The 27,516-nt window shown below is 54.9% G+C and overlaps 1 protein-coding gene across 1 annotated transcript in view; it reads right to left on the bottom strand.

Annotated features, from left to right (window-relative positions):
* Arhgef17 (Rho guanine nucleotide exchange factor 17) overlaps positions 1–27,263 on the bottom strand; it is a 63,428-nt gene extending 36,165 nt beyond the window's left edge. The window contains exon 1 of the mRNA XM_052714107.1: positions 23,865–27,263. Coding sequence (XP_052570067.1) covers positions 23,865–27,050 — 3,186 coding nt within the window. The 5' untranslated portion in view covers positions 27,051–27,263. The remainder of the gene's footprint in view (positions 1–23,864) is intronic.
* Positions 27,264–27,516: the final 253 nt, after the last annotated feature.

The following is a 27,516-nucleotide window of genomic DNA, read 5'->3' as shown; positions in this document are numbered from 1 at the left end:
GTGGTGACTGGGAATTGAACTCAGGACCTCTGGAAGAGCAGCCAGTGCTCTTAACCTCTGAGCCATGTCTCCAGCCCCTGAGTCACTTTCTTATCACAGCTATCCCAGGTCATTGTGTCAGGTGACATTTGAAAAGCTAGTGTCCACCTGATAGGATCATCTTCCAGTATGCTGCTGATACTCTTCTCATATGGGGATGAGGCCTAGAGCCCTTCAGACTAGGTGGACCTTTGTTATTCTCTTGAACACAGGAGACAGGCAGAAGCGAGGCCACACCTAAAACTTGTTCTGTCCCCCACCCAGAGCTTCTCACATGCTAAGGAAGCAATCCACTACTGAGCTACTTTTATTTGTTTTTATTTAATTTATTTATTTTAAAAGGTTTATGTTTGTTTATTACACACACACACACACACACAAAAAAAAAAACCAACAAAACCCACGAATGTTTTGCCTGCATGTATGTATGTACACCACACGAATGCCCGGGGCTCTCAGAGGCCAGAAGAAGGTGTTGGATCCCCTGGAACTGGAGTTATGGACGGTTGTGAGCTACCATGTAGGTGGGGGGACCCAAATCCAAGTCCTCTGCAATAGCAACTAGTCCTCTAAACTGCTGAACTATGCCTCTGGCCCCTATTATTTATTTTTTGAGAGAGGATCTCACTATGTAGCTTTGGCTAGCCTGGAATTCATAAAGATCCTCCTGCCTCTGCCTACCAAGTGCTGGAATTAAAAGTGTATGTTTCCAAACCTGGCTTCCTCTAGCTTTTAAAAACAGTATTTTTTATTTTGACACAGGGTCTCATTAAGTTGCCCAAGTTAGCCCTGAACTCATCTTTTAGCCATGGCAGGCCTTGAACTTTCCTACCTCAGCCTCCTTGGTACCTAGAATTACAGGCTGTGCCATGAGGCTTGGCAGCCTGATTGTTCTGGAAGCCTAGCCTCCATCTTGGGAGGCAGCCCAGGCCACATGCCCTATATAGGCAGGTATTCCAACTGACAGCTCTGCTGAGGCCCCAACCAAACATCAATAGTAACTGCTGGAGATGAACGGTCCTCCATAGGGACTCCAGCCCAGGCACCACCTGATACCAGTGTATGGAGTGAGAAGAACGGAAGTCCAGTGAGGCAGACTACAAGGGGCAGAGCTCGGACACGGAGCTCTCGGCATACTGACAGAGAAATGAAGCCAGGATGATTTCTGCATGGACCCACTTTTCATCTGATGGCCCACAGGGGTCTGGCTGAGATCCCAGCATGGGCAATAGTAGAAAACCAGAGACCCACGGGCTGTAAGGAGCAAGAGGCAGCCCTCCCTCCCCAGACTGGGGCTCCAGCTTGCCTTCTGCTGGCTAAACCTGATTGGCTCATCTCTCAGCCCAGAAGAAAACCCTGACCACCACACTCGCGGCTCATCCCAGACCCCAGGGCATGGAATATACCGCCATGTCCTCAATGGGGACTTGTACAGCTAGCTGATTTTTTTTTTTCCAGACAAGGTTTCTCTCTGTAATTTTGGTGCCTGTCCTGGATCTCACTCAGTAGACCAGGCTGGCCTCGAACTCAGAGATCTGCCTGGCTCTGCTTCTTGAGTGCTGGGACTAAAGGCGTGCACCACCACCGCCCCGCGCTAGCTGATGTTTAATGAGGTAGTTTTCTGCACTGCCCTATGTATGCCTCGTGCTATTCCCGAGCACCCTGTGATAGCTCCCCAGCCCGTTCCTCCACATGCTACAGATCTACACCTTGCCTGTCTTGCCCTAGGGGGCTACCCAGGACCCCAGAAGACAATAACAAAACCTGGGAGCACCTGTCTGCCTTGTCCCAGGAGCACCAAGGTCTAAAAAAGAGCCAGTTCCCACAGGTGTGCATTGACATCACGTTACAGATGAGGAAAGAGAACTTCAGTGGAGTGACCTAAGCTAGGAGTCATCTCCAAGCAAACGGCGTAGCAGAGCAGTTGAGTGATTTCACCAGGTTGCAGAGCACATAAATGAGAAATCAGGCCAAGCCTAGGGCACCCTGAATTAGGCAGTGGGGGTGGGAGCTGTATCCTCTTTCCTGGATGGCTAAGAAATGTATGCCAATAGAAGGGAAGTCTCAACGTCTGCCTGCCCCCAGGGCTACGTATATAATAGACATACAGTAGGGACATACGTCTATGGACTGGCCTTCTTGGTGTGTGACTCTGGTTCCCCTTCTGTAAACAGACGAGGGAGGCATGAAGGTTCAAGTGGGCTCTAAATTCCCCCATAAGGTACCCTAGAGAAGATGAGGTCATATGCAGAGAAAGGTACAGCTGATGAAGCCCAAGCAAGGAACTGGGGCTCCAGGGCTGCACTTCCATCAAACACCCATAGGTGGCAGCAGAGGCCCGCAGGACTGGGATTGTAGGGTATGTGGCTTGAATTTAACCGCCGTGATTTTTTTTTAAAGTGTTTTTTTTTTTTTTTCCTTTTTGTGTTTCTGTCACCCTGCCCCCTTCAGTTTCAAGAAGATACTGCTGAACCTTCTAGGCTGAGAAGGAAACGTTTCTTATCCCAGATAATAGTCAGAAGCGGAAGATGGGGGCTAGAGGGTTACGTCAGACCTCAACAGATGTGAAAAACAGCTGAAGAGCTGGTCCATTCTGAACTCAGTCTTCTCTGCCCATTTCGACCTCTCCCTCCCACTACTTTACAGGTACTGAGCCAAAGTCATACCTGAGTGTGAGGCTGCCCTAACCTTGGTGGTGGGAGCAGGACTTGCTAACTCTGGCAAGTTCCTATGTTAGGGACCCCCAGGACATACCTGCTAGCCCTGCACATACGCCTGTTCCTTGCCTTGGCTCAGAACCCCACGATGTGATGACCTCCCCTAACAGCTTTAAAAATTCATTCAAATATCCAAACCTTGTTCAGAACGCTACCCAGGTCACTCAGGGCCCACGTGGTCTAATCCTCAACTGACTCACCTTCTAGCTGCAAATATCTTTTTCTCAGCCTCAGTTTCCCTGCCTGGAATGTGCCAGAACACTATAGCTCAGTGGCTGCTCTGGAAAGGAGGGCTCTCTCCCATCTCTCCACCCAGTTTGGTAGCATGTAGGGAGGCTGGGGTGAGGGGTCGTGGGAACGGAAATTCCTAGGGTCTGATTCCAGCCCCTCCAATTCCCTCCTTCCTTCAGGCCCAGGCACAAATGGGGGAGCTCCATTTGTACACTGTTGATAGAGATGGGGTGTCTTGCCTGTAGGGCGGAAGATGACTCACTGGGCCATGAGCCAAGCACCCTGGGAAAGGCCAAGCCGGCCTCAGGCCAGGGCCCCAGGGAGCAGAGAACAGGGCCTGACTGAGCTGTGTATAAAGCCCAGGGCTTCTCAAGGCCCCCAAACCAAAGGAGGCCATCTTCCCCACTTACACAGTGCCAGAAGTCCTTCTGCTCAGACCACCTAAGGCCCAGGGAAATGAGGTGGATGAGTTCCACAGCTGCTGTGTGCCCTCCAGGCCAGCATGCCAGCCTGGTTACCAATGTCAGTTTCTCCTCCTCAGCATCGGGTCCCCTCCTGGGCTGCTCCTTGTTCTTGATTAGCTGGGATCAAGTCCCAGCTAATCTGTGCGCTGCGTCTCCCAGGGAGCCTTAAAATCTTCCCCCTTACCAAGCTCTTGTTCCTCAATGACCCTCCTCACGTCAGAGCAGGGCAGGAGCTCGCTGCCCTGTGACGAGTCCCCAGTCCGTCCTTCTTTTTTACTATGCGACAAACCTATGAGGTGCCAATCTTGCGCTGGGAAGCCACCGAGGGCACCAGAGGGCAAAACCAAACTCTGGGAGTTCCAGAGTGGTAGAGAACGTACCTCCTCTACCCTGACTATGTGCCCTGACTCTCTAAGGCCTAGAAAAGAGTCCAGTTCCCAAAGGGTGCACACTCAGCACACTGGTGTCCATATGGGCACAGCGAGGCCATCGTGTCCATGATCAACCCTTCTGAAATGAAGGGAGAGAGGGTCCATTCCTTTCTACTGGACATACGGATATGAAGTCCCAACATAAAGTGTCTCAGGACCTCAGGATTTTAGGGATTCTCCCTTTGGCCACAAGTACCCAAGAAGCTAGGATATACTGTGGCCTCATTTGCTTCACCCCAACCCTGTATTCCAGGGGACACTGTTACCCACTGGTTACATCAACCCTGTGTATCTGGCTCAACCCAGAGCCCAGGGAGGTTCCTGTCACCACACCAGGCCAGCTTTCACAGCTTCCTACCCAGGGGGTGCTCGAAGATCCCTGCAAGCCAGGGGCTGTCACTGGGCCTGGGCCACACTGGCAGACATCAGTGACCTCTGCTTCTGCCTGACCACCATACCTCTCCTGCTTGTGTTTCCAGGCCCTCTCTGTGCTTCTCCCACCAACTAGTGACCAGCCCTAAGGCTGGACAGAGAGTCACTCCAGGAGATTCTTATCTGAAGGGCAGCTGGTGGCAGGCAGAGGCCTTGCTCCTCCCATCCCAGGACCAAAGGCCACCACCTCCAGGAAGCCATCCTGGCAGCAGAGACAACCACTGCCCGACTCTGAACTCCTGGAGCTTGAGCCTTGAGTCTTGAGTTTCTCTGGTCTCAGTTGTCGAGAGTCAGAGGCACTGATTAGTACCGTAGTTTACAGATGGCTACAGCACCAAGTCTCTGAAGATTTCCTATCAACTCAGTGTACAGCGAGACTCAACAGCAAGTCAGAACTTGCTGTGTTCTCGAGACAGGCAGTGGGCTGAGACTTGAATCTTCCCTCTGCCACTGACCACTAAGTGCCTGGGACTTCGGAGAAATCACTTAACTTCACAGGGCCCGAGGACAGGAAGACAGCAAAGATCTAAAAATAGTAGTTCCATCTACAGAGGGATTCCTCTCTCTGCTTACTAAGCGCTTCACAGGTGTTGGTTTTAACCTCAAAATAAGCTCCTGGGTGGGCCCTGTTATTACCTTGTGTCACAGAGGACAAGGCAGGGCTTGAGGTCTCTCAAGCAGACAGGACTCCAGTCCCGGGGGACCTGGGTGGAAGAGGAGTTGGGACAGCTACATCTGTCCAGAGTGCCAGGAGAAGGGCTCCTTCCAGCCAGGGGCAAGCCTGAGAGTGCCAGCCTGGGCTCCCAGCACACGGACTCCACCCACACAGCCTGCTTCAATTCCAACCCCGGGGAGGGTTCCTGAGTCATGGCGGACTCAGACATGGTGATCTCTGCTAGAGAAGGGGTCTGCTGTGCCATCAGATGGAAGCAAAAATCACTCGTGTCCTCACACTGGATGGGCTCAACATCATTTGAAAACAGAGACGAGAGACACAGGGCACACCTGGAGAAGACACCAGAATGTCAACAGTGGGCAGGGCCCAGGGGACGGGGACAGGGGAGAAGGTACAGCTAGGGACGCTCTTGATGGCTACCTGCCCTCAGGAAGTTGGATGTGTGCCATTTTCTCCTCTATAATGTATAGAATGTAAAGCCCTTGTTTACCACAGTGCCAGGAACCAACAGGGCGCTCAGCCAACGCCGGCTGTTACGAATAAGACTGTGACATTAGGAAGAAAATCTAAGGGACTCTTGGAAGGGAGGTATCTAAGAACAACCCGCCCGGCCTCCTTCAGGAGAGTCCCTGGCAGCCCCTGCTTGCAGACTCCTAGAACTGAGGAGCTCACTCCCTCCTGTGGTACTATGGGAAGGAACATCTTACCCTAGAGAGAGGTCTACCTGGAAGCAAGGTCAGGCGTGCTGGGCCCTCCAGTCTGGGTACCAGCTTAGACTGCTCAGGCCAATGGACGGCTGTGACCTCAGGAGGATCTTCCTCCATCTAGCATTCCAAAATGTTTTGGTCTAGGGTTTTTCTATGGAATGATTCTCCAAGTAAGGTTGGAAGAGGCTTTCTGGAAGGCTCCCACTCCCCTGCCTAGATGACCACCTCTGTCCGTCCTGCTCTGTGCCACGAGAGTACCGTTTACTGGCAGGGCTATCTGCCTTTTCCATTTTCTTGTTTGGAAAACAAATGAGAAACCAGCTGGGTCTGACCTCCTCCCCACCCCTCTCGACTCCCTAGTCCCTAAGGGCGGGAAGCCCTTCTGCCTCCTCCGGACAAGGGCCTGTGGAAAACCCCAGAGGAGAGGCCTTGTGAGCTGGTTGTTGCTATGGCAATGACAGCCCTGGAATTTGACCACTGGGGCCCTGGAGTGGGGGTGGGGAGTTGGTCTAGGCCATGCTGGGGGCAGGGAGGAGGGTCCAGAAGCCTGGAAAGCCAAGAAGTAGGAGCTAGGAATCCACAGCCTCTCCAATGGCCTCAGTTTCCCCATCTGTAAAGGGAGTGAGGAATGGCCCTCAGGATCTCCCTTTTGCAGTCTAACTGATGGATGGGGGAGACAGCCAGGGTAAGGCCAGTTGTCCCCTTTGATAGATAGCTAGGGACTCCAGGGAACAGGGACTCACTAGAAATCAAACACCAAGTTCAGAGCAGTGGCAGGGCTAGCTTCTGAAATGTGACCTGTCCACTCTCTGGCATCCCTGTACCCCCAGAGAGGATGAGGATGCCTGCTCAGGGTGGGGCAAGAAGACACCCCAAGAATGGCCAGTTAGACTGAGCCCATCTCCCGAGACTGAGTATAATGTGTCTGCTCCCAGGAACCCTTGCCATCCCTGGATCTTGAGGGCGGGCCGAGGGCCTGCCCTCCCAGCGTGCTGTGCCAGGCTGCATGGGTATTTTTAAACAGGCGCCCGCCCCTTGGCCTTCCCACCTGCCCGCTCCAGGAGCACAATGAGTTCTGCCGCCAGCCTTCTGTGTACTTCCGCCAAGTCCCAGCAAGTGCTAGATTCAAAGCCACCCTGTACCCCACCTCCTCCCTCACAGTCAGCCCAGCAGTCGGGGAGATATCCAGGGTCCCCTTCCAGCTACAGCACTGGAGGCTCAGAGTGGGGATGGAACTTGTCCAAAGTCAAGCAGCACACAGAATTTGGGAATGCTGTGCCACCAGCTTGTGCCCTCACCTCCAAAGGCCACTGATTATTTTAGTGCCACCCCAGCTCTTCATCCCTTCTGTCCCTGACCCTCCGCAGTCACAGTCTCCCTCCCCCACTGACCTTCACAACCACTTCAGAAAGATAGCATAACTGTGACTCCTCAGCTCAAAACACCAGCCCCCCCCCCCCCCCCCGCAACCGGTGGGAGGGGGAGGGGTGCGGTGGGGAGGGAAGCAAAAATGAGGGTTGGTGCCATAATTCACACTGGGCCACGGGATATATTCCATGTAAAACAAAACAGAAAAACCATAAAACATCAGAGGGAAACATGCGAGAATTGTTTTACAGCCTTGGAATGGGAGACTTGCTAACCAGGGCTCCAAAGCGAGCAGCCAGAAAATAATGGCTTGATAAATTGGAGCACTTTTAAAAACAACAAGAAGAAGCCTTTCCGGGCCAACCAGATGGCCCCGTGGGTACGTTGATGACGGCAAAAGCTTTCTGGTCCCCAAAACCCACTCAAAGGAGACAGAGAACCGAGGCTCCAAGGTTGTCCCTCTGACCCCCATACGCACACTCTGGCATGTGTTCACACACACTAATAAACTTGTAAAAATGTACAAAAATTAAAAGCAAGGCGTTCTGCAGAACAAAAATACCCCACACAAAGTCAAAAGTGAGTGAGAAATCAGGGAAAGGTATTTGCAACTCATGACTCGAGCGAAATCCTCCCTCCCTGTGTTTAAAGGGTTCCTAGAAATGGCTGAGCCGGACACCAGCAACCAACAGAGAGAGAGAGACAGACAGACAGACAGACAGACAGAAGAAAAGAGGCTCAATCCTGCTTGGTATGAGAAAAATGTGGATTAGAACAGTGTGATGTCATGTGTACCTGTTGGACTGGTAACTGTCCAAAAGTGTAGATTAGAAAGGAAGCCCACGAGGAAATGCTTCTTCCACACTGTGAGGGGCACGAGTTTAAAGTGACATTAAAATGTAAACCACATACACATAGTGTCTTAGCAATTCCATGCCCCAAGAAACTCTACTCCCTGAATAAACTGTTTGTAGCAGCAAAAGACATGAAAATAGCCTGTATTTTTAACATCATCATTATTATTATTACTGTGGGGTGTGTGTGTGTCTGTGTGTGTGTGTGTGTGTGTGTGTGTGTGTGTGTACAAGCTTGGTCAGAGTTAACTTTGCAGGACATTTTTCTCCTTCTACGATGTAAATCCTGGGGACTGAACCTGGGTCATCAGACTTGGCGGCAGGTGCCTTTACCCATGGAGGCCAGCCTTACTCAGGTTTTGTTTTTTTGAGACGGTCTTTTGTTACACAGGCCAGGCTGGCCTCAAATTTAAGACTATCGTCCTGCTTCAGCCTCCTGAGTACTGGAATTACAGGCATGATGCACCACACTCAGCTACGTATCCTTTAATCTGTGGTACCATACAGTTGGGTAATCACACAGTAAAGACATCATGTACAAAAAGAATATGGAAGGCCGCTCAAGTCTTGCTCAGCTGTAGACAGCCGCTTCCTGCTTACTCTCCTTCCCGCTGGTCAGGGACTGCTAGGCTCCCCAGACTAAAGGATCCCTGTCCTGTCTCAGACCACCTCCTGGTGTCCCTGGCACTGAGCTGTGCCTCTAGCCTATGTACAGAACCAGGTTCCAAGGTGGTTGCCACTGAGCCCCAGCAGGGAACACAACAGGCTGATTTCTCTGAGACCTGAGGGCCCAGCCTCTGTCTCTGGTGTCTCCCGGTCCCCTCTCCAACAGTTCCCGTCTCTGAGGTGACATTTCTCCAGAAAGCCCAGCAGTTCACTTTGCATTCAGACCAAGGTCTGGCTTTGCCCTTTCTGCAGAGGCAGGTAGAACCCTTCTTCAGGCCACAGTGCCATCTTCATCTACTTCAGGACTGAGCTTCCACCGGCTAGTGCTTGGAAATGAGTCCCCAGGCAGGATGAAGGCTCTGGAGCCGGAATTTACAGGGTGACGCTGGCAATTATGCCCCTCTCTGGGCCCCAGTCTGCAGAGCGAGGAGTGTGGGCCAGCCATCCAGTTGGGAATGGGTAGTTATACAGCAGGGGAGGGTGAGAGGCAGGCAGAGGACCCTGAGCCCACATCCCCACTCCGTCCTCTGTCTGAGCCCCTTCCTAGAAACAGCTGTGAGAGGGAGATTTCAACGTCTTCCACAAGGAGCTCAGCCCATCCCCCTATCAAAATCGGCTCTGGGCCACTGTCGGTAACCCCCATCCCAAAGCCCCTCTCTCCGTGGTCCTTCCTCAGGCAGGCCATGTCACCACTCCCCTCCCCTTCAACCTGCCTTCTGGCTTACCACTGCTCCAAACCAGCCACCAGACATTATCACATTTAATTCTCCGAGTAACCAGTCATCATCCTCATTCTGTGTGTACCTACGCCACATGCTGAACCACAGCGAGGTCACTCACGGTCACACAGTGAAGATGGACAGCATTTGAAAAAGAGGAAGCCCCAGGGCTCTGGCCCTTTCCCTTTTTTAGACAGTCTCTAGTGCCCAGGCTGGCCTTGAACTTGAGATATAGGCCAAGATGACCTTGAACTCCTGATCCTTCTGTTTCCACCTCCAGGGCCCTGGGGTTACAAGAATAAGTCACTACACCCAACCTCATCCAATGTTCTTAAAGAAGTGGGAGCCTGGCTGTGTGGCAACCAGGCAGGCTGCTACCTGAGGGGGCAAAGTCCATGTCCTAAGGCTACATGCTGGCCAGCCTCTGGGCTCTGGCTTTTTCCCAGACATCTTCATTCACACTTCTTTAGTTCACTGTACTCTGATAAAGTCCTTCCAGATTCTAACCTAAGTCACCTCACGAGAGAGAAGCCAAGTCTCCCGGGCTCCCAAAGAATGTGTCACTCACTGCCTGCCCCCTGAGCCGCACTGAGGCGGGTTCCCTGCTCTGAAAGCATGACTGACCACTCTTGCCTCCCCCAAAAGGCCTTCTTTGCAGGTGGCGGTAGTGGGCAGATAGACTTTCATCACTCTCCCAGGCTGTCCTCATGACCAAGTGGGCTCAGGCTAGCTCTAGCAGGCCTGGATAGGGGGCATCACCGGCTCAGAGGGGCACCAAGGACAAGTGAAGTACTCTGTCAGCCAGGCCCCTCTGGAGACCTAGGCCCACAGAATGCTCCCTACCCAGAGCACCTGGCTGACTGAACTTGAGTGTTGATGGGCAGGCCTGCTTGGCTCTTTCCATTTCAATCAGGGCTTCCCTCTGTCCCCAAGAAGCATTTTTTCCACTGAGCCCAAGGCAGTTCTAGGGCATTGAATGGGGAGAGGTGGTCTAGGGAATAAGACACACCCTTGTCTTCACGTAACTCAATGGCTGGCCTGTCTCACAGTTCTGTGCCAAGGCTCTACTAGAGAAAGAGTTTTATTCTTTTTGAAAACTAAGGAATACTGGCCTTGGATCAAGTCCAGATATTCAGGCCTGGCCATTAAGTCTCTGAGGGACCTAGAGACCTCTTCAGAGCTGGAACTTTCACAGCACCCAAACACACCAGGGCTGCTCCATCCGAGATCTCTGCCTGCGTAGTTCTTTCTGCCTTGAGAGCCCTGGACTCCTATGACTTGCAGGACCCTCTGACCCTTCCAGGTACGACCCTGCTTCTCCCAAGTCAGCCTCCCCTATCTTCACCTGCCTCGGGCTCCCGAGTCACAGTTCTCCGGTTTCTAGGGGCTGGAGTCCCTTCTCGTTCACACTGTAGCCACAGGCTAGCCCGGTGGACAGCAGCTAAACTGAGTTCTAACGGTTATCTAGCTTCCCAAGGTCCATCGCCTAAAGCTGATTCCAGAGTTAACTACCAGGACTGATTAGAAAAGTTAGGAGGGCCGGGCGGTGGTGGCGCACGCCTTTAATCCCAGCACTCGGGAGGCAGAGCCAGGCGGATCTCTGTGAGTTCGAGGCCAGCCTGGTCTCCAAATCGAGTTCCAGGAAAGGCGCAAAGCTACACAGAGAAACCCTGTCTCGAAAAACCAAAAAAAAAAAAAAAAAAAAAGAAAAGTTAGGAGGAAGCCAGGCATGGTGGCGTACGCCTTTAATCCCAGCACTCGGGAGGCAGAGCCAGGCGGATCTCTGTGAGTTCGAGGCCAGCCTGAACTACAGAGTGAGATCCAGGAGAGGCACCAAAGCTACACAGAGAAACCCTGTCTCGAAAAACAAAACACAAAACAAACAAACAAACAAGGTAGGAGCGTTAGTGGAGTGAGCAGTCCATCCACCAATCACAGGCATGGTGGGCTTCCACGGCAATGAGGCCCTCTCCCCACTGTCCTGGTTCTGGAATCTACTGCCCAGCACCCTGTCAGGTGTTCAGAGGCTTCTGTACAGGGACAAATTACTCCATATGCCCCCTCCAGAAGGATGAGGTCTGTTTGTATCACTTGCTCACATGATGTCTGGTGACTCCCGTCTACTCCAATATTGCTCCCACCGGAGCAGGCTGGCAGGAAACTGAGAAGAATCAGGCGGGGTCTTCACTTTAACACCTGCACAGGCTGTGAGTACAGGAGCCTACTGGAGACCTCACAGGAGTGTGTATAATGTGTCCTCGATGCGTGTATGCTGTTTATCTCTGGTTTGTTTATGTTAGATGGGAGAAGGGACCTGCTATGGAGTCACCCCCCCTTCAGGGAGGGAATGGTTTCCGTACATGTCTGCCCTCCAGCCTGTGTCTTCTGCTGGGGCGCCTCTCTTCATGTCCAATCCTAGCACAGGACCTGGCACCCGCAGCCTGGTCACATAGAAGGTGGTCTGATGACCGAGGGGAGGGGAGTATGTGGCTGCCTGGACCCAGGACCTAAACTTGAAAGACAGGGTTCAGGCCTGGGGGCCCAGAAGAAGCCAGGGCAGGAGGCCTGAGTGGGGGAGTCAGCCTGGGCCTCTCTGGGCTCTTTATCCAAATATGGAAGGTTTTTTTGTCTCCATTTGAGTCACGCCGGCCATGGCCCAAGAGATCTGCTTTCCAGATACTGTGAGCAGGACTGCACCAGCCCTGCCGGGCCTATGCGCCCCTTCCTGGCTACCTCAGCACCTTCCCAACCTCCTGAGCCAGAGTTCTCCACCAGCAGGGAGTCCCACACCACCCAGCTATGCTCCAGCACCAACAGAAGAGTCCCTGAGCCCACAAATACCGGAAACACACATTCCTCCTGCGGCCTGCACCCAGCCTGTCGGCACAGGGGAGTCATTCACTAATATTTACCGAGCAACTGCTGGGTGCTAGTTCCTGGAGCTGGGACCACGGACTGTGGATCCAGTGGACGTAGCCGCCACATCCTTTGCTCACCATGGCAACGGCAGTCCTGAAGTCAGGAACCCAATGAACACCTTCAGATACTCCCTCTTACCCGGTCACTCAGCTGTCCCAACCTGCACACTACTCACAGTGCCACGCTCAGGCTCATCCACTCAACACAGAGTGACAGTCCCTACTCCGCACAAGACCGGTGAGAGCATTCAGTGAGTAAATACATATCAAGTGCTCAGATCAAGCTGAGGATATAACCTAATGGTTAGAGCACTTGCTGGCATTCAGGAAACCAGGTTAGATCCCCAGCATTGAATATAAAGTTAATTTTAAAAAAGAAAAGTGTTCAGACCTGTATCTGGTCAAATACTCAGCAAGCTTTTCTGCCGTGACAATTACTGAGCAACTGCTGTGTGCTAGTTCCTGGAGCTGGGACCATGGCTGTGGATCCAGTGGATGGAGCTGTCACATCCTTTGCTCACCATGGCAACGGCAGTTCTGAAAGTCAGGAACCCAGTGAACACCTTGACCTGAGTTTACAGTCAGCTACTGTGGATCTGAGAAAATAAATTCACTCCCCAGCCTTGACATGAGGCCAATCTGGGTTATAAATTCCACCACTCACGGTCTCTGAGACCTGAATCAGGTATCTTACCTTCTCTAGCCCCAGGGTCTGATTGCCACCATGCCCTTATGGCTCTTGTGCCAACTTCCACCTCCTGGTCCCCCAAAGAGTGACTATAAGGCTGGCATAGGTATAGGGGTGATCAGGGAAACTTGGGGCCAAGTAGCCCCAGGGTAGGGCTCTGCTGGCTTCCTCAGACCTCTCCACACCATCTCTTCACACCATATTTAATAAATAAATGTACACTGGAGTTCCACTGTATGCCAGGAACAGGAGGGTTGAGCCTGGGCAACCACCTGACCAGAACTAAGCATTGAGTCACTGGGTGGTCCAGGGGCTCCCATTCACATCTTCACACCCCAGGGCATTTGATGAGTGTCGCCCAGCAAGCGGGGCAGAGGTGCTATAGCTGTGTGTCCTGGACAGGGAGATGGGAAGCTGAGGGGCAAAGTCCTATACAGGGGACTCTTCGGGGGCCTTTCCCCTCCAGAGGCAGGGAGACATACAGAACATAGCACAACACCGAGGAACCAGAGCGGGTGAAGGATGGGGGTTCAGTGGGGAGAAGACCCAGGAGAGAGAAGGCCTGTGTGAGTAGTGAGTAAGGAGAAAGAAGCAGATGCCTGGGAGGCCACAAGAGGCCCAGACCCAGGTGATGGTGTAGGGAGGACAAGAAGGTAGTTGGGGATTAGTTTGACTTCCTCCTCCTCCTCCTGCTCCTCCTGCTTCTGCTCCTCCTCCTCCTCCTCCTCCTCCTCCTCCTCCTCCTCCTCCTCCAGCTTTGGGGCCAGGCCCCGGACTATTTTTAGCTGAGGCTGAATTTAGCCATTCCCTCGGAAATTCCGCACCCGCCCCAGGCAACGCCCCCGCTGGCCTTGGGGAGAGGCCTGGAAGTGGCTGGTCCAGGCAAGAGTGGAGGAGAGGGCCATCTAAGCAGCAAGGAGCCGGCAGGGGTCTCAGGCATCTGATGGGGAGCCAGGCTCGTTAAGCACCAAATCTAAGCCATTCTTCCCCCTTTATTCTCTACCCAGATCTCCTCCAAGCCTTTCTGAGGGCCACAGTCCAGCACTGTTGGGTTCGGGGGACAAATATCACCTCAGGCCCCACTGTGACTAATGCTGCCAGGCTGCCTACTAATCCCCACACTGCTTACTCTAGCCCACCTCTTGAGAGCCTAAATATTAAGAACCATAGCTGGGATTCCCACCTCACAGATGGGAAAACTGAGGCAGGGTGACTTGGCCTGCATCAGAGGCAGCAGGATAAGTCAACCTGATCCCCCACCATGCTCTCCCTTCATCAGGCCTCTTCCAAAACAGACAATTGGAGGTGCAGCCTGGCTGTTCGTTCCCTGGGGACCCCTTTGAGTGGCAGGGCACTCCCACCCAGCAGGGAGCCTGAAGCTGGACAGGGCCTTTGGACTGGACTCAGAGTCTTTCACCCTTCCAGAACGCAGAGAAAAGTCCTGCCTGGGAGAAGGGGCATGACTCACCTTTGGTCTTGCTCCACTGTCTCCTTTTCTGACTCAGGTAAAGGAAAGAGTCCCCCTCCCTCCTCCCAGCTTCTCACAGAGCTTCTAAGCCTAAATTCAAACCCTCCGATTGGACCTCCGAATCCTCTCCGTACACAGTCCTCTCTCTTTTGGCACGTGCCCACGCCCCTGGGCTCGGGCTTGCCCCCCCCCTCCAGTCTGAACCTCACGGGGCACCATAACGAAGCACGGATGTAAAGTTGGCAGCGCACCCCTTCAGCTCCTCACCCTCCGTAGCTCCTACTGCCCAGGGGTGGAACTCAGCATCCGAGGCCTTCAAACTGGCCTCTGCGCATACAGTCTCTCCGTGTGCTGCTCACTGAGACCTCTGTTCTCCATCGGCCTCAGACACATACAATGGCTTTCTTTTCCTGCCCTGGCTAGGACCAATTCCCTCAAATGCCAGTGAACCCCATCACTTTTCTCCCCCCCCCCCGCCCCCGCCCGGAATCCACAGACTGGGCTGGAGCTATGGTGAGGATCACAGGGAGGGCTCCTGAGACTGCTTCACGATCACAGGGTGTCAGGAGGTTCCCTTTCTTAACAAAGCAGGGGCAGGGGGTGGTAAGAGGACAAGGCTGGTGTCTAAAGTCTTTCCAGATGGGCGACCTTGGCACCCCAGGCCCTAGCCCCTCCTTTCCCTCCTGGCCTCCTGGTCTGCCAAGGCTTTGGTGCTTCAGCACATCCACTCAGGGGTACAACCATGTACCAGAACCAAAACCAGCAGCCAAGAAAGACGGAGTTCGCAGGGCTTTTATTAGGGGGGAGGGTCCTTCTCATCTTCCCCTCCCTTCCACATCTGTTCCTTAACCTCCAGTGCCCCGTCCTGGGAAAGAACTGAATGTTTGTCCAGAGGTGGGGGAATGGGGTCTCAGCAATCCCAAGAGGCCCAGCTCTGGGGCTGGCTGGCAGCCAGGAGCATGGCCTCCTTCTCTCCTGCTCCACAGAGCTGCAAAGAGCAGGGCCTGTCACCCCCTGGGAACCAATAAACAGGAAACCGACACCAACCTTACACTTGCTCCCTTGCCTGGAACCTCCCGCCTTCCCACTGGCCCCAGACCTGCTTGCCTCTCCCTGCCCCCAGCATCTCCAGACAAAGGACGTCAACCTCAAATTAACCAACAAAATCCAGTGAAGAGGTCCGGGTTCTTGGGAGAAAGTGGCGGCGGCGGTCAGAATGCTTCATGTTGTGACCAAAGGGTTCCAGCCTGAGAGTGACATCTCACGCACACACCAAGTGGCCACATTTCTGAGAGCCATCTAGCTCCGGGGTCCTGGGCTGAGGGGGTTGTGAACATTATCTTTTTGTCCTCATAATTCCTCAGTAACTCCATCTCACAGAGCAGGAAACCGAGACTCACAGTTGAGGTCCAATGTTAAATATTAACATTGTTAACTATCACCCAGCAGGCAAGGCCAAGTTGGCCCACCAGGCACGTGGGCTCTGGGCCCAGAAAAGGAAGCAGAGGGTCCAAACCCTGGGGCCTGGAGCTGTGACCCAGAGAGGGCTTTGGCTCAGCGCTGCCTCCCACACTTTGCTTAGCCATCCCAGGCAAGCTGCCGTTAGGGCTGGTGTGGACAAAAGAGGGAGAGCCAGAGAGAAGAGGCCATGGGTATCTCTGCAGGGTGGTCCCTCTCCCTCCTCCGCAACCCTAAATGTCCAGGCTACTGAGCCATGGTGGTCTCCTGTCTAGAGATTTGTCCTCTGCTTCATGGCTGAATCACAGCATCTCAGACTCATATCCGAGCATCTCAGACACAAAGGGAGGGGTTAAGATTGCTTTTTAAAAATTATTACATTTATGTATTTATGTATGCATGTGTATACATGCGTGACATATAGCATCTATATAGGCCAGGGAACAGGTAAGGTATGGGAGTTGGTTCTCTCCTACAATGTGAGCTCTAGAGGTCACACTCAGGTTGTCAGACTTGGTGGCAAGCACCTTTACCTGCTGGGCAACTGTGCCAGCCTAGGGCGCTGACATTTCTTGAGCATTACTAGGTAGCAAACCTCTTGAATGACTTCACTTCATCTTAGCATAAGACACTGTGAAGTGGACGTTGCCCTGTTTCGTACACTGGGGGAATTTCGAAGCGCTTGTCTTGATTCCTACCACACGCTAGCTCGCAGGATGAAGCCAAGCTCTCCAGCATGTAGCCGCCACCTTTTCCTCTGCCTCCCAGCTCTCAGCTCTGCCCTTGGTGAAGGCAGTCTGGTCCAGACGTGGCTTCTGCTCCCTCCCAAGGCTCCCACCTTCCCTGCTTTTCCTGGCTCTGAGGTCTTCAGCCAACTGTCCCCCTTGGTCAATGCTCCACTTCCACATCTAATCAGCAAACCTTAGCCTAGCCACCTCTAGAAGCCAAGCCTAGTCCCAAAGGACTTGCTGACACATTTGTCCCTGCCCTTCCAGGCCTGGGCTCAGACTTCCTTTGAACCTCACCTACCTCAGGGACTAGGGCCTTTGCCGAAAGCTCCCTGGATCCAAACCTTCCCTGTGTGTCCCCACTGGCCAGCGAAGGTTCGGTGTGGCCTGCTACATGGTTGGATCCCAAAGAAGCATGGAAAGACAGGAAGGCAAGATTGATGTTGTGGGCCTGAGACTTCCCTAGGCCCAGCATCTACAAGGGGCCTCAGATCACAGAAGCTAACAGCCTGGTTCTTATTTGACTGTGAGGTAGGCAAAATAATAGTCCCTTAAAGATGCTATGTCCCAATCCCCAGAACTAACAAGGCCAGAGGGGGCTCTGCAAGTGCCATTAAGGGTCCTGGGTTACCCAGGTGGGCCCGAGTCACACAGAGAGTCCTTAAGGAGGAAGGCAAAAGGTCTGGGTGAGAGATGTTTGAAGATGCTATGCTGCTGACTCTAAAACTGAGGAAGAGGCCACAGACCAAGGATCACTGGCGCCCACCATAACTGGAAAAGGCAAGGGAACTGATTTCCCCCTAAACCAAGAAGGAAAGCAACCCGTTAGCACCTGGATTTTAGCTCAGTGAATCCCATATCAGGCTTCCAACCTCAGGAACTACAAAGTGTGGTTTGAAGGCACTGAGCTGTCATAACCTGTTCCTGCAGCAATGGGGAGCTGAGACACCATCCCACAGCAGCCTGCGAGTCTTCCCCACCTCAAGTCCCTCTGCAGCCCCCTCACCCTCTCCATGCCCGGGGATGGTTTCAAAAGTCTGCTGATTTGGGCTGGAGAGACGGCTCAGGGATTAAGAGCACTTGTCGCTCTTGCTGAGGACCCAGGTTCGGTTTCAAGCATGGTGACTGACAACAATTCACAACTCCAGGGGACACAGCACCCCCGACTAACTTCTTTGGGCATCAGCCGTTCACGTGGGGCACAGACATACACGCAAAGAAGACACCCATACACATAAAATGAAAAGGTTAAAAACCCTTCATAAAAGAGAGTCTGTTTTCCCCAAGCTGAGTTAGAAGTTTTAATGTCCTATGCACAGAAACATCAATATTTGGGGGACAGGCCTCCTCAGAGAAAGCACCATGGCCTTCTCATGCCCCAGGTATGAGAAAAGATTCTTTCTTTCTTCAGCAGAGGAAGCCAAGAGTAGCAGCTAGTGAGTGGGGCAGAGTCCTCAGCAGCCCAGGACCCAGCCTGCTAACCCTTCCTGGTCTGCAGGAGATGCTCTTGCCCAGAACAGCTGCTGTAGCCCTGGCAGCCCTGGGAGGAGGCATAATCTTGGGGCTCAAGGCCACAAAGGCACTTGTGGCTCCGAGGGTATGGGACTCTTCAAAGGCCTCACGGGAGGGAAAGGGTGAGGCTCAGCTGCATCCTTGGCCTCCTAACTCCCTGGGCAGACCTCCCTATAGTCTGCCAGGTCACCCCTAGTGAACCCTACAGTTACCGGAGGGCCATCTGGGGGTTCAAACGGCCTGCACATCATGAACTGGGGCTCATAGCCTAGCAGTCTGGCACTGTCCTTCAGCCTCTGTCCACCCCTGGGAGGCCCCAGAGGCCTGAGAGGTGGTGGGGGTACCAACTGTGGGGGAGGATATCATCTCTGATTAGCTTGTGCTTCCCAGACGACCCAGGGCCCCCATTTCAGGGCCTGCCAGCAAGGCGCCAAGCTTCCTGGGCACGTTTCCCAATGAGTGTGCCAGGGTTACAAGTCTTTCTGGGAAACACAGGCTCCCCCTTCCTCCAGACTGCCACCGCCATGTCTGCCAACTTGACTCATTGGGAACTCTGGGACCAATGTATGACCTGGAGGCAGGACACCTAGGACCAGATTACTCGTGAGCCACAGGGCCCTAGACAAAACTCTGTGGGCTCCAAGCCCGCTTCTTCACCTCACCAAGCCTGGGATTAGATGGGAGGGCCAGGGCCGCTGCGGCACAAGCTCCCTGGGTAGGGGCCACAGTGGCTACATAGGAAACACTGGGGCCCAAGTGCTCCTCTCTAGTCTTTGACCTAAGCCCCCACAGGGCAGTAGGTAGCTCTGTCATCTCACCCTCCTCGTGAGTGACCCCTCTTACACTTGTCAGCTGCTGGAGTAGAGGGTAGTACTGTCTTTTTATTTCTTTGAAACAGGGTCTTACTATATAGCCCTGTCTAGCCTGAGACTCGCTCTGTAGACCAGGCTGCCCTCGAACTCACAGAGATCTGCCTGCCTGTGCCTCCCAAGTGCTGGGATAAAAGGTGTGTGCCACCACATCTGGCAGGCAGTAGCGCCTTGCTCACGTAGGTACTAGAGGTCTAGACTCTTTGGGCTTCAGCTGAAACACTCCTCTCCGCATCTCCGCTGGCCCAGGCTAGCATCATCGCTTACGTCTGGGGCCTCCTGACTTGCTTCGCTGCTTCCATGCTGGACCCTGCAAGCCCCACACAGCAGCTTGGGTCATTACTTCACTCAGAGCCCCCTGACAGTACCTAGCTCTCACTTCAGGTAGATGCCAAGTCCTCCCACTGGCCTATAAGACCTACCCTTTGCTCGCTGACCTCTGACCTCCTACCGCTCAGCTCTGTCTACACTACCCCGTGTCCATTCCTCACACACGCCAGGGCCTTTGCATTTGCTGTTCCTTTCTTCCCAGAAATCCCCGCTCCCCGCAGCTACCTGACTCCCTCTCTCACTTCTTCCGGGCGTCAGATGTTAACACCTCCTCTCCCAGGCCTCTCCAGACCCGGTGATCTAAAATAATACCCCAGCCTGTCATCCTCAACTTCTTCACCCGGTTCTATTTTTCTCCCAAACCTTCTGTTCCCTGACAGCGCCCTCCTTTGCAGACACGTGTCTTCACCAGTCTGGAAGGTCCAGAAAGGCAGGCCTCCGCACTGCTGTCTTTTCGCTCTAGAACGGTGCCGGACCTGGCAAGGGGTGCTTGGGAAGTCGGCTGTTCAGTGCACGGATACTAAAACCAAACTTCCACTACAACAGCCTGCCCGGAAGGCCTCCTCCCAGCCCCTGCAAATGCCATGCCCTCCTAGAATCCCTTCCTCTCTCCCAGCTTTCCAGGCCTCAGTCTAGGCTGAAGCGTCCTCCAGGGAAGCCTCCCCTGCCAGCCTGCAGACTAACATCCTAAGCACCTTCAAGACAGCGGATTGCTTCTGGATTCTCAGATGCATGCCTCAGCTCCCAGGCTGCACGGGGATGGCTCCACCCACTGTTGTGCACCACGTGCAGCCCTGGCAGTCAGATGGGAGGGAGGGAAGCAGGAGGGACAAGTCCCTACATTGGGGGAGGGGGCTGGGGACAGGATTAGCTGCAGCGTCTCAAATCCAGCTGGTCCCAGAAATGCTGGGCTGGAAAATGTCACACTCAACTCTGGTCCCTCCTCCAGCCCTTCCCTGCTGGGTGGACTCATTCCTGGAGAGCACCCCCTTTCCTCCCAACACCACACGGTCCTCGGAAAGACGGTGGGGCAGGGGATAAGCCCTGAAAGGGACAACCCTTCTGCCTGTCCTCCCCCATCCCACCCTCCTGCTGGGTGACAAGACATTAATTATAGATATTTGGTACTGCTCAGAATTCCAAATGTCCTAACCACCTCATCTCCTCCCAACGGAAGCAGCTTCCATGGGGGGGGGGGGGGATCACAGCGAAGAGCCAAGGAGAGGCAGGAGGGAAACTTGCCTCCAAGTCCCTGCCAAGGGGGAGCCAGCCAGACAAAAGTGGTGGGAAGAACTGCAGCCCAGGCCTGCAGAAGGCAGGGCAGCTGAGCAGGCTGGGGTTGGGGGCCAGGGCTGCAGTGAGTGGCAGAGGAAGAAGGCCAGCAGTTCTGGGGCTTGGGCCAGCTCTGCCTGGCCTTACTGTGTGACCTTGGACTTAGCGTTCTCCTCTTCTGGGTCTCAGAGTTCTTCTGACCCAACACTAGGCCCTGGTGAATTACACACCACCATGAACACACTCAGGCTGTTACACCCCGACGTGTAAGTAATGCCCCAGCTGTCCCTGACTTATGCCCTCCTCAGATGGCAGGCCAGTCTCACTAAGAAACTGGGAACAATCCCTTGATTCCTTTTCTTAAAGACACCGATTAACTAGGATTCAGGGTGACTCCCACAGTAAGATAGATACCCGATCTTTCACATGACAAGAAACCATCGGTGCCCGCCATAAAACGGGCACGCAATGAACAACAGCCACTGTTACAGCTATTTCAATATGTCAAAGTCTCAAGAATCTGGCCATCTACAATTCTCAGAGACAAGTCACTTCCTGCTTCTGGGCTATAGATGGTACAAGTGTCAAGGGGCAGAAAAAGTAAACTATAAAAGATTACTCTGAAGCCCCACAGAGGAATGCCTTGGTGCAAAGCGTGGTCCATGGACAACATAATGGCAACGATGGACCTAGCTGGAAAAACCCAGAGGCCTGGAGTAGGAGAAACAGGAAGGCCCACACAGCACAGCCTTGGTGACCCACGAGCTGAGCTGCCCCTCATTCACAGTACTCAGAGAACAGACTTTCTCTCCCCTCTAGGCACGCTAACTCTCCTTGTTCCATTTGCTTGGACAGGCTGCAGAATGAGCCCTTCCTCCAGAGCCTCAAAGATCAGGCTGCCCATTTCCCAGTGCAAAGATGGGAAAACTAAGTCCTAAAGATGACTGTCCAGGTCCAGATGAGTCAGAGGCTAAGCAGTGCCTCCTCACAATGAGGGGAGATGCTGAGGTAGGAGAGGCCTGAGTGAGAGGGACTCCCTACTGCTCAAGATCAAGTCTGTGGTTTTCTGAGACCCCAGTTCTCCCCTCTTAGCACCTGACATTGGTTTATGCTCCATAAGCAGAACATGACAATTCCTCTCTCGTCCCCTCTTTATTCTGAAGGCCAAGCCACACCACCTCCAGCCACAGTACAGGGATCGTGACAGGAGCCCCAAGCCTGAGACAAGGGAACATTGTCTGCTCAAGAGAAGCCAGCAGGAAGCGGGGAGTGGACAGCTGCTCCCCATCTTTCTGCAGCCAGAAGGAAAGGGATAGCAAGAAGAAACTGAAGGTAGCAGATGGAAGAACTTCCAGGCTTAACAAGGGGGTGGAGAAGGAGGCATGGCCTAACGTAGTCCACCAGGTGTCACTGAGGCCTGTGCTTAGACAGCAGTGGGGGAGGAGGAAGCCAAGCCTGGTCACGGAGAAGCAGCTGAGGCAGCAGAGCCTGTTCGGTCCTCTCTCCTGCCCCCAGGGAGGGAATGGTCACACCACCGCCCACCTACAGAGCCTTCTGGGCAGAGCCCAATTATCTCCATTTTACAGAAGGGAGAGCAATCCTCATAACAGGGATGAAACTGGTCCTGGGGATCTCCAGTCTGGCTCTTCTAATTACAGACTCCCCCTTCTCTCTTCTGAGGGGTGAGAGGGAACATCCAGCTGGGCCTGGAGACGTGGGAGGAGCCGAAATGTCAGAGAAAGCCTCTTTCAGGGACAGGAGAAGCCTGTATATTAGGGGACTGCTCCATACCACAGCTCTCAGGAGGGAGGTCACTGGAGAATGTGAAGGGGGCAGGAGCCAGTCCTATGAAACCCTTCTTCGGCCTCAGTGCCTGCCCCCCAGGCTCCCTAATTTCCTGGATGCCCCTCACCTCCCACTATACTTCCATAGGAAACCATTACCTGGAAAAGGAAGCTGGGACTCCCTCCCCACATCCTCCAAGCATAGAACTGGCTCTGGTGCTCAGGCTCCCCTAATGGGGTCTCTGAAGAAAAGCCAGATCCCAAAGTCTCCTCTGCCCACTCCCTGTCTGTCCCTCCCGGCCGCCTCCATAAAGAGGAGCAGGGCTAGGACAGAGGCAATAGAGAGGAGAGAAACAGGGACAGGGAGTTCAAGGGGCCCTTAAGAGCTCCGAGAAGCCAAGTGACCAAATTAGTCCAGGGTGTAGGGTTTCCCAGCTTCTGAAGTCAGCAACACAGTGGGAGCCCGGGCAGGCCGCAGTTGACATAACCCCAGGCCATCCCTGAGCTCAGCTTCCAGCCCAGAGCTGCAAATCTACTTGCAACTCTCCCATGCCAGGGTAGATGTTGCCTAGAGCCAGTCTGTATCCATAGCCAAAACCTAGGCATAGCTGAGGTAAGGTAAGAGAAGGGAGAGCTTTGTGGAGGGTGGTAATGAGCCCCTGAGGCCTGGGATCAACAGGACAGAGGTGGGAGGGTCCAGAGAGGCAGATCCAGAGAGGCAGGGTGAGGGGCCAGAGCCTTCATCCTGGCTCACCGAGACTGCCCTGTCTACAGGGAACAGAACTCTCAATCCCTCTGAGGGGCCTTTGCGGCCGAGCCTCAGTAGAAACCTGTCACCACACTTCCCTAACAACTCTAGCTCGAAGCTCCTCTAACTGAGGAGGGGCATGTTGGCATTGGTCCCATAACTACCCAAATTCACAAAGCAGACTCTCCCAATTCTGCACAATAGCACCTGGATAGAAACTGCTTCATCCACATCCCTCAGACCCAGTCTTACAGATGGGGATGTTGAGTCACAAGACAGGCCAATATCAGAAAACTAGAATCAGATCGGGGGTGGACCCCTAAGGCCCTCTGCTGCTCCATAAATTAAGGCTGGTGCCTCCCTAAGTCTCCCAGGCCTTGGGACAGACTTAAAGGCAAGAACATGTCAACTGTGACCTGAAATGAGATCAGTGAAGAGCTGGGCATTGAGACCGGAGCCTGGGCTGAATGTCATCGTCCTCTCCCAGACTTTCAGTGCATTTACAACAAAGAACTGTGGGAATCTCAAGTTCTGAGAAACATCCCCAGGACCTCTGTGGCCACCACCAGAACACCTTGGGGCAGACAGACCCTTTGACGTTAGCAACATCCTGAAGCCTCTTCAGAACCGGGATTAACAGAAGCCCAGTGCCCTTCACGTTATTCCAGGGTAGATAAGCACCTGTGGATCTGGACATCTGCCCACTGAGTAGACACAAAAGCTCCTGTCAGGTTGGTGCCCATGGCTCTCCTGTACCCCCCTCCAAATCTCTCTACAGGACTTACCACTTGTGGCTTGCTACAGCACTTGCTTGCTGGGGCAGGCTCATCTGGAGCCCTGGCAGCCCCAGAGGGCTTGGTCTCAGCAGAGGGCGGTGCGGAGGGAGGCAAGCAGGGTGGGTCCACGGGACCTGGGGCAGGACCGTCACCAGAGTGGAGGCTCAGCATGTACTGCTTGGTGACATCTTCAAGTGATGGTGCCTGCAGTGTGGGATGAGCTCTCGCAGGGAAGGCCACAGGCTCTGGCACAGCCACAGGGGGTCCCACGGAAGTCCCAGGCTCAGGCACCACAATAGGTGTGAAGGCAGCAGGCACGCTCGCATGTCGAACATGTTTGGAGGAAGACCGGACTTGTGTCTGGCTACCATTTTGGTCCTGGTTGTCCTCCGCTCTCCTAAGCTCCTGGTGACTGCTCCGGGCTGGGCGCTTCTTGGAACCTCGGCGGATGAGTCGAGGGGAGAGAACATTGGCCAGCTTGGGGTCAAGATGGAAGTCGTGGTGGGCAGTGGAGGAGGCAGGTGGGGCAGGTAGGGCCCTCTCTGACTGTGCCCTGCCTCTGGCAGGACCGGGGTCTTCTGGCTCTGCCCACTGCTCTGCAAGGATAGGTTCACTGCTGGATGGAGGCAGCATGGGCTCCACTTCTCGAATGGGCTCCCCTCCTGGGCCCTCAAATTCAGGCCCAGCCAACTCCCCACGGCGACTAGGGTCGCTCAGAGATTTCTTCTTAGGGGTCTTGCCAGCGATCCTGTCTTCTCCCATACGCCCCAAGGCACCAGGCCCCTGAACAATACTCTGAATGACTTCCTGATAGTCCTTGTTCTCGTCACTAACCACAGACCAGTCACTGTGGCCACTGGTCAGGCCCTCATCCATCGTTGGGGTCACTGGAAGCCCTGTCTTAGAGTTCAGTGAGCCCAGAAGGTTGCTGTCCACAGAGAACCCGGAGGGCTCCTCAGAGGCGGCAGCCCGATGACGCTGTGGAATAGGGTCACTCAGGGATCTGTAGGCCTCACTTGCCTCTCCACTGCTTAGATCAGCTCCACTAGGGCCTGAGGGTGGGAGTTTGCGTCTCCTGCGGAGAGCACCTGGTGTTGGGGGGGTCTCAGGAGACACAAGGGCTCTCCCACCCAGACTGTCTTCCATCCCAACCCCATGGAGGTGGTTCATCTGAGCTGAGGTGGAGGAAAGAGGTCGCCATACCCCTGCAGGATCTAGGCTGCAAAAGGTGGCACCGAGAAGCTCGGGGCCAGAGAGCTCTGTCCCAATGCCCTCATCTGTCAGGCTGGACTCAGGGCCAGAGAGCTCCTCCTGAGACCGCTGCCCTTGGGTCATGTCGCCTGCCCAGCCGGGGCTTCTAGGGCTGACATCACTTCCATCATCCTGCTGTGCACCCATGCGCTGTATCTTCTCAAAAACCTGACGGGCCTCCTGCACATACTGATCCTGGACCACGAGTGGCAGTGGATCCTCCTCTGCCCCAGAGCCTGCCAGCAGGAGCTCAGAGGAGCTGGGTTTCAAGGCGCTGGTGCGGAGCAAGCGGCGAGCCATGGGCTTCTCTGAGCAGCTGAACGACTTTGCCCTGCGCAGGGTAGCTGTCAGGTCCTTGAGGGTGGGTCGAGTGGTGGGTGACGCTGGACTTTGGGGTGGCATGGACTCAAGTTGCTCCACTGGGCTACCTGGTGATGGTGAGTCTCCGCCATCTAGGGGACTGTTCCCGGGGCCCCCACTGGGCTTTCGGACCCTCAGCTCTGAAAGGTCTGAGCGCAGAAAACTGAGAAGCGTCAGCGTCTCGGAGGCGATATCTGGATTCGATAGTGACTTGCGCTGTCGGTTCTTGTCTAGCTCCAATCCTCCATCCCTCAGAGGCCTGGTGGTGCTTACAGGTCCCTTTGTGCGGGACCTAGTCTGGGGCCGCAGAAGGAGCCCTTCTCCCGTTCCAAAACTCGGGGAGCGATACACACCCCAGCTCACAGAACTGCGGCTGGACCATAGTTCATCATCCTTGAGGGTCTCAGTGCTAGAATAGCGACTACTACCTCGGGAGCCAGCTGGGCTGGCCAGGTACGCAGGAAAGCTCACCTTCGCCACACGGAAAGGTGCTCCCCCAGTGTCAGACAGAGGCCTTAAGCTCTCTTGAGGACCTGGGACGCAGGGCTGCATGCCAGTACCCCACTCCCGGAGTCCCTCTTCCATAGAGGTTCTTGGAGATGTTGGAGGTTCGGGGCTCCTGACACCACCTGCTGATCCCAAGCCGCCCGAATTTAGCTCATCACTGTCCTGGCTGCAGCCACGAACCAACAGAGAGTTTCCAGGCCTGAACCCTCTCCCTCTCCAGCGACGGCCATCCTCACCATCTGGGTCCTCATCACTGCCTGAAGAGTGGCCGCCGAGGTAGGCCGGACTCTGCGGCCCAAGCTGTGGCTGCGGTCCCTCCTCTTCCTCCTCGCTGGAACTAGCAGCCCGGCTGCGGCTGACAGGATAGGAGGAGGTAATGGAGGAGGAGGAGGAGGCCCGGGCCCCGGCCTGCGGTTGGGAGAAGCTATGCCAAGAATGTAAACCATCCGCCGGACGCTGCGCCCGCTCCTGTTGCTGCTGCCGACGTCGCCTCCCCTCGATCCCCGGCCCGGACAGCGGCCGTGCAGAACGCAAACCAGCCAGAGGGAAGCACGTTCGAGGAGGTGGCGTTGGAGGCTGCCGGGGCTCACGAACTGGGGACTCCCACGAAGCTCCGTCGGGGCTGGTCGTCCCCAGGGCCTCAGAGTCCACACTTGGTCTCCTGGAGCTCGGGCCGCCGAACAGTTTGCGCATCTCGGTGACGCTGGGCCAGGCCCCACGCTCAGTGCCTTCAGCTGCTTCTTCTGTCGTGCTGGGGGAGCAACCCTCGTCCCGGGCACCAGCGGAGTCGTCGTCCAAACGCGCCGCGTCGAAGCGCCGGGAAAGCTGGCGCACGGATGGCGAGAGGCTACGGAGCGGGCGCGGCTGCGCGGGGGCGGCCGGGGGCCCCGACGCCAGCTTGGACACGCGCCGGGAGGGCTGGCCCGGGACTGCCGCGGCTGGCCGGCACGAAGCTCGGCGCCGCAACCCGGGGGTGTCCGCGTCCTCTTCCTTCGGCCCGGGTCCGCCGCTCCAGCGCTCCAGCAGTTTGAACGAGACGCTGCGATAAAGTGGGGGCCGAGGTGACCCGTCCGCCATGGTGGTGGCAGTCACTCCGGGGGGGCTGGCCTCGGGGCCCCGCGGCCAACCCCCCCTGCACCCCTGCTCCGAGGGCGCGCAGTGGCCTCGGTCCGAGAGCCTGGATCCTGCACCCGCAGCGTGCAGCGGCTGGGGAGGAGGGTGCGGAGACAGGAGCAGAGGTTTATCAGTCGAGGATCAAGTTTCTGCGGCTGCGGACCGCAGCGGCTTCATCCTGGGCGGCCCCTCTCGCCCCAGCGTCGACCCCAGGCCCAGCCTTAACCTCCTCGAGAGCGGCCAGGGGCATCGCGGCCCGGCCGGCGAGGGGCCAAGGCTTGGTTCCTGCACTCCAAGTCCGCCTGCGAAGCCCGGCGGCCGGCCTGCCTCCCCTCGAGCTCCCGCTCCAGCTCCCTCTTCCTCCCCCTAGGCTGCTAGTTCTCTGCTCCCTTTTGTTGCAAATAAACTTTGAGGCAGAGGAAAGGGGGCG

Source organism: Peromyscus californicus, unplaced genomic scaffold (assembly GCF_007827085.1).
Source record: "Peromyscus californicus insignis strain IS unplaced genomic scaffold, ASM782708v3 Scaffold_4__1_contigs__length_199733344, whole genome shotgun sequence".
NCBI classification, from domain to species: Eukaryota; Metazoa; Chordata; class Mammalia; order Rodentia; family Cricetidae; genus Peromyscus; species Peromyscus californicus.
Note: the sequence above shows the minus strand (reverse complement) of the source record. Positions and strands in the feature narration are given on the sequence as shown.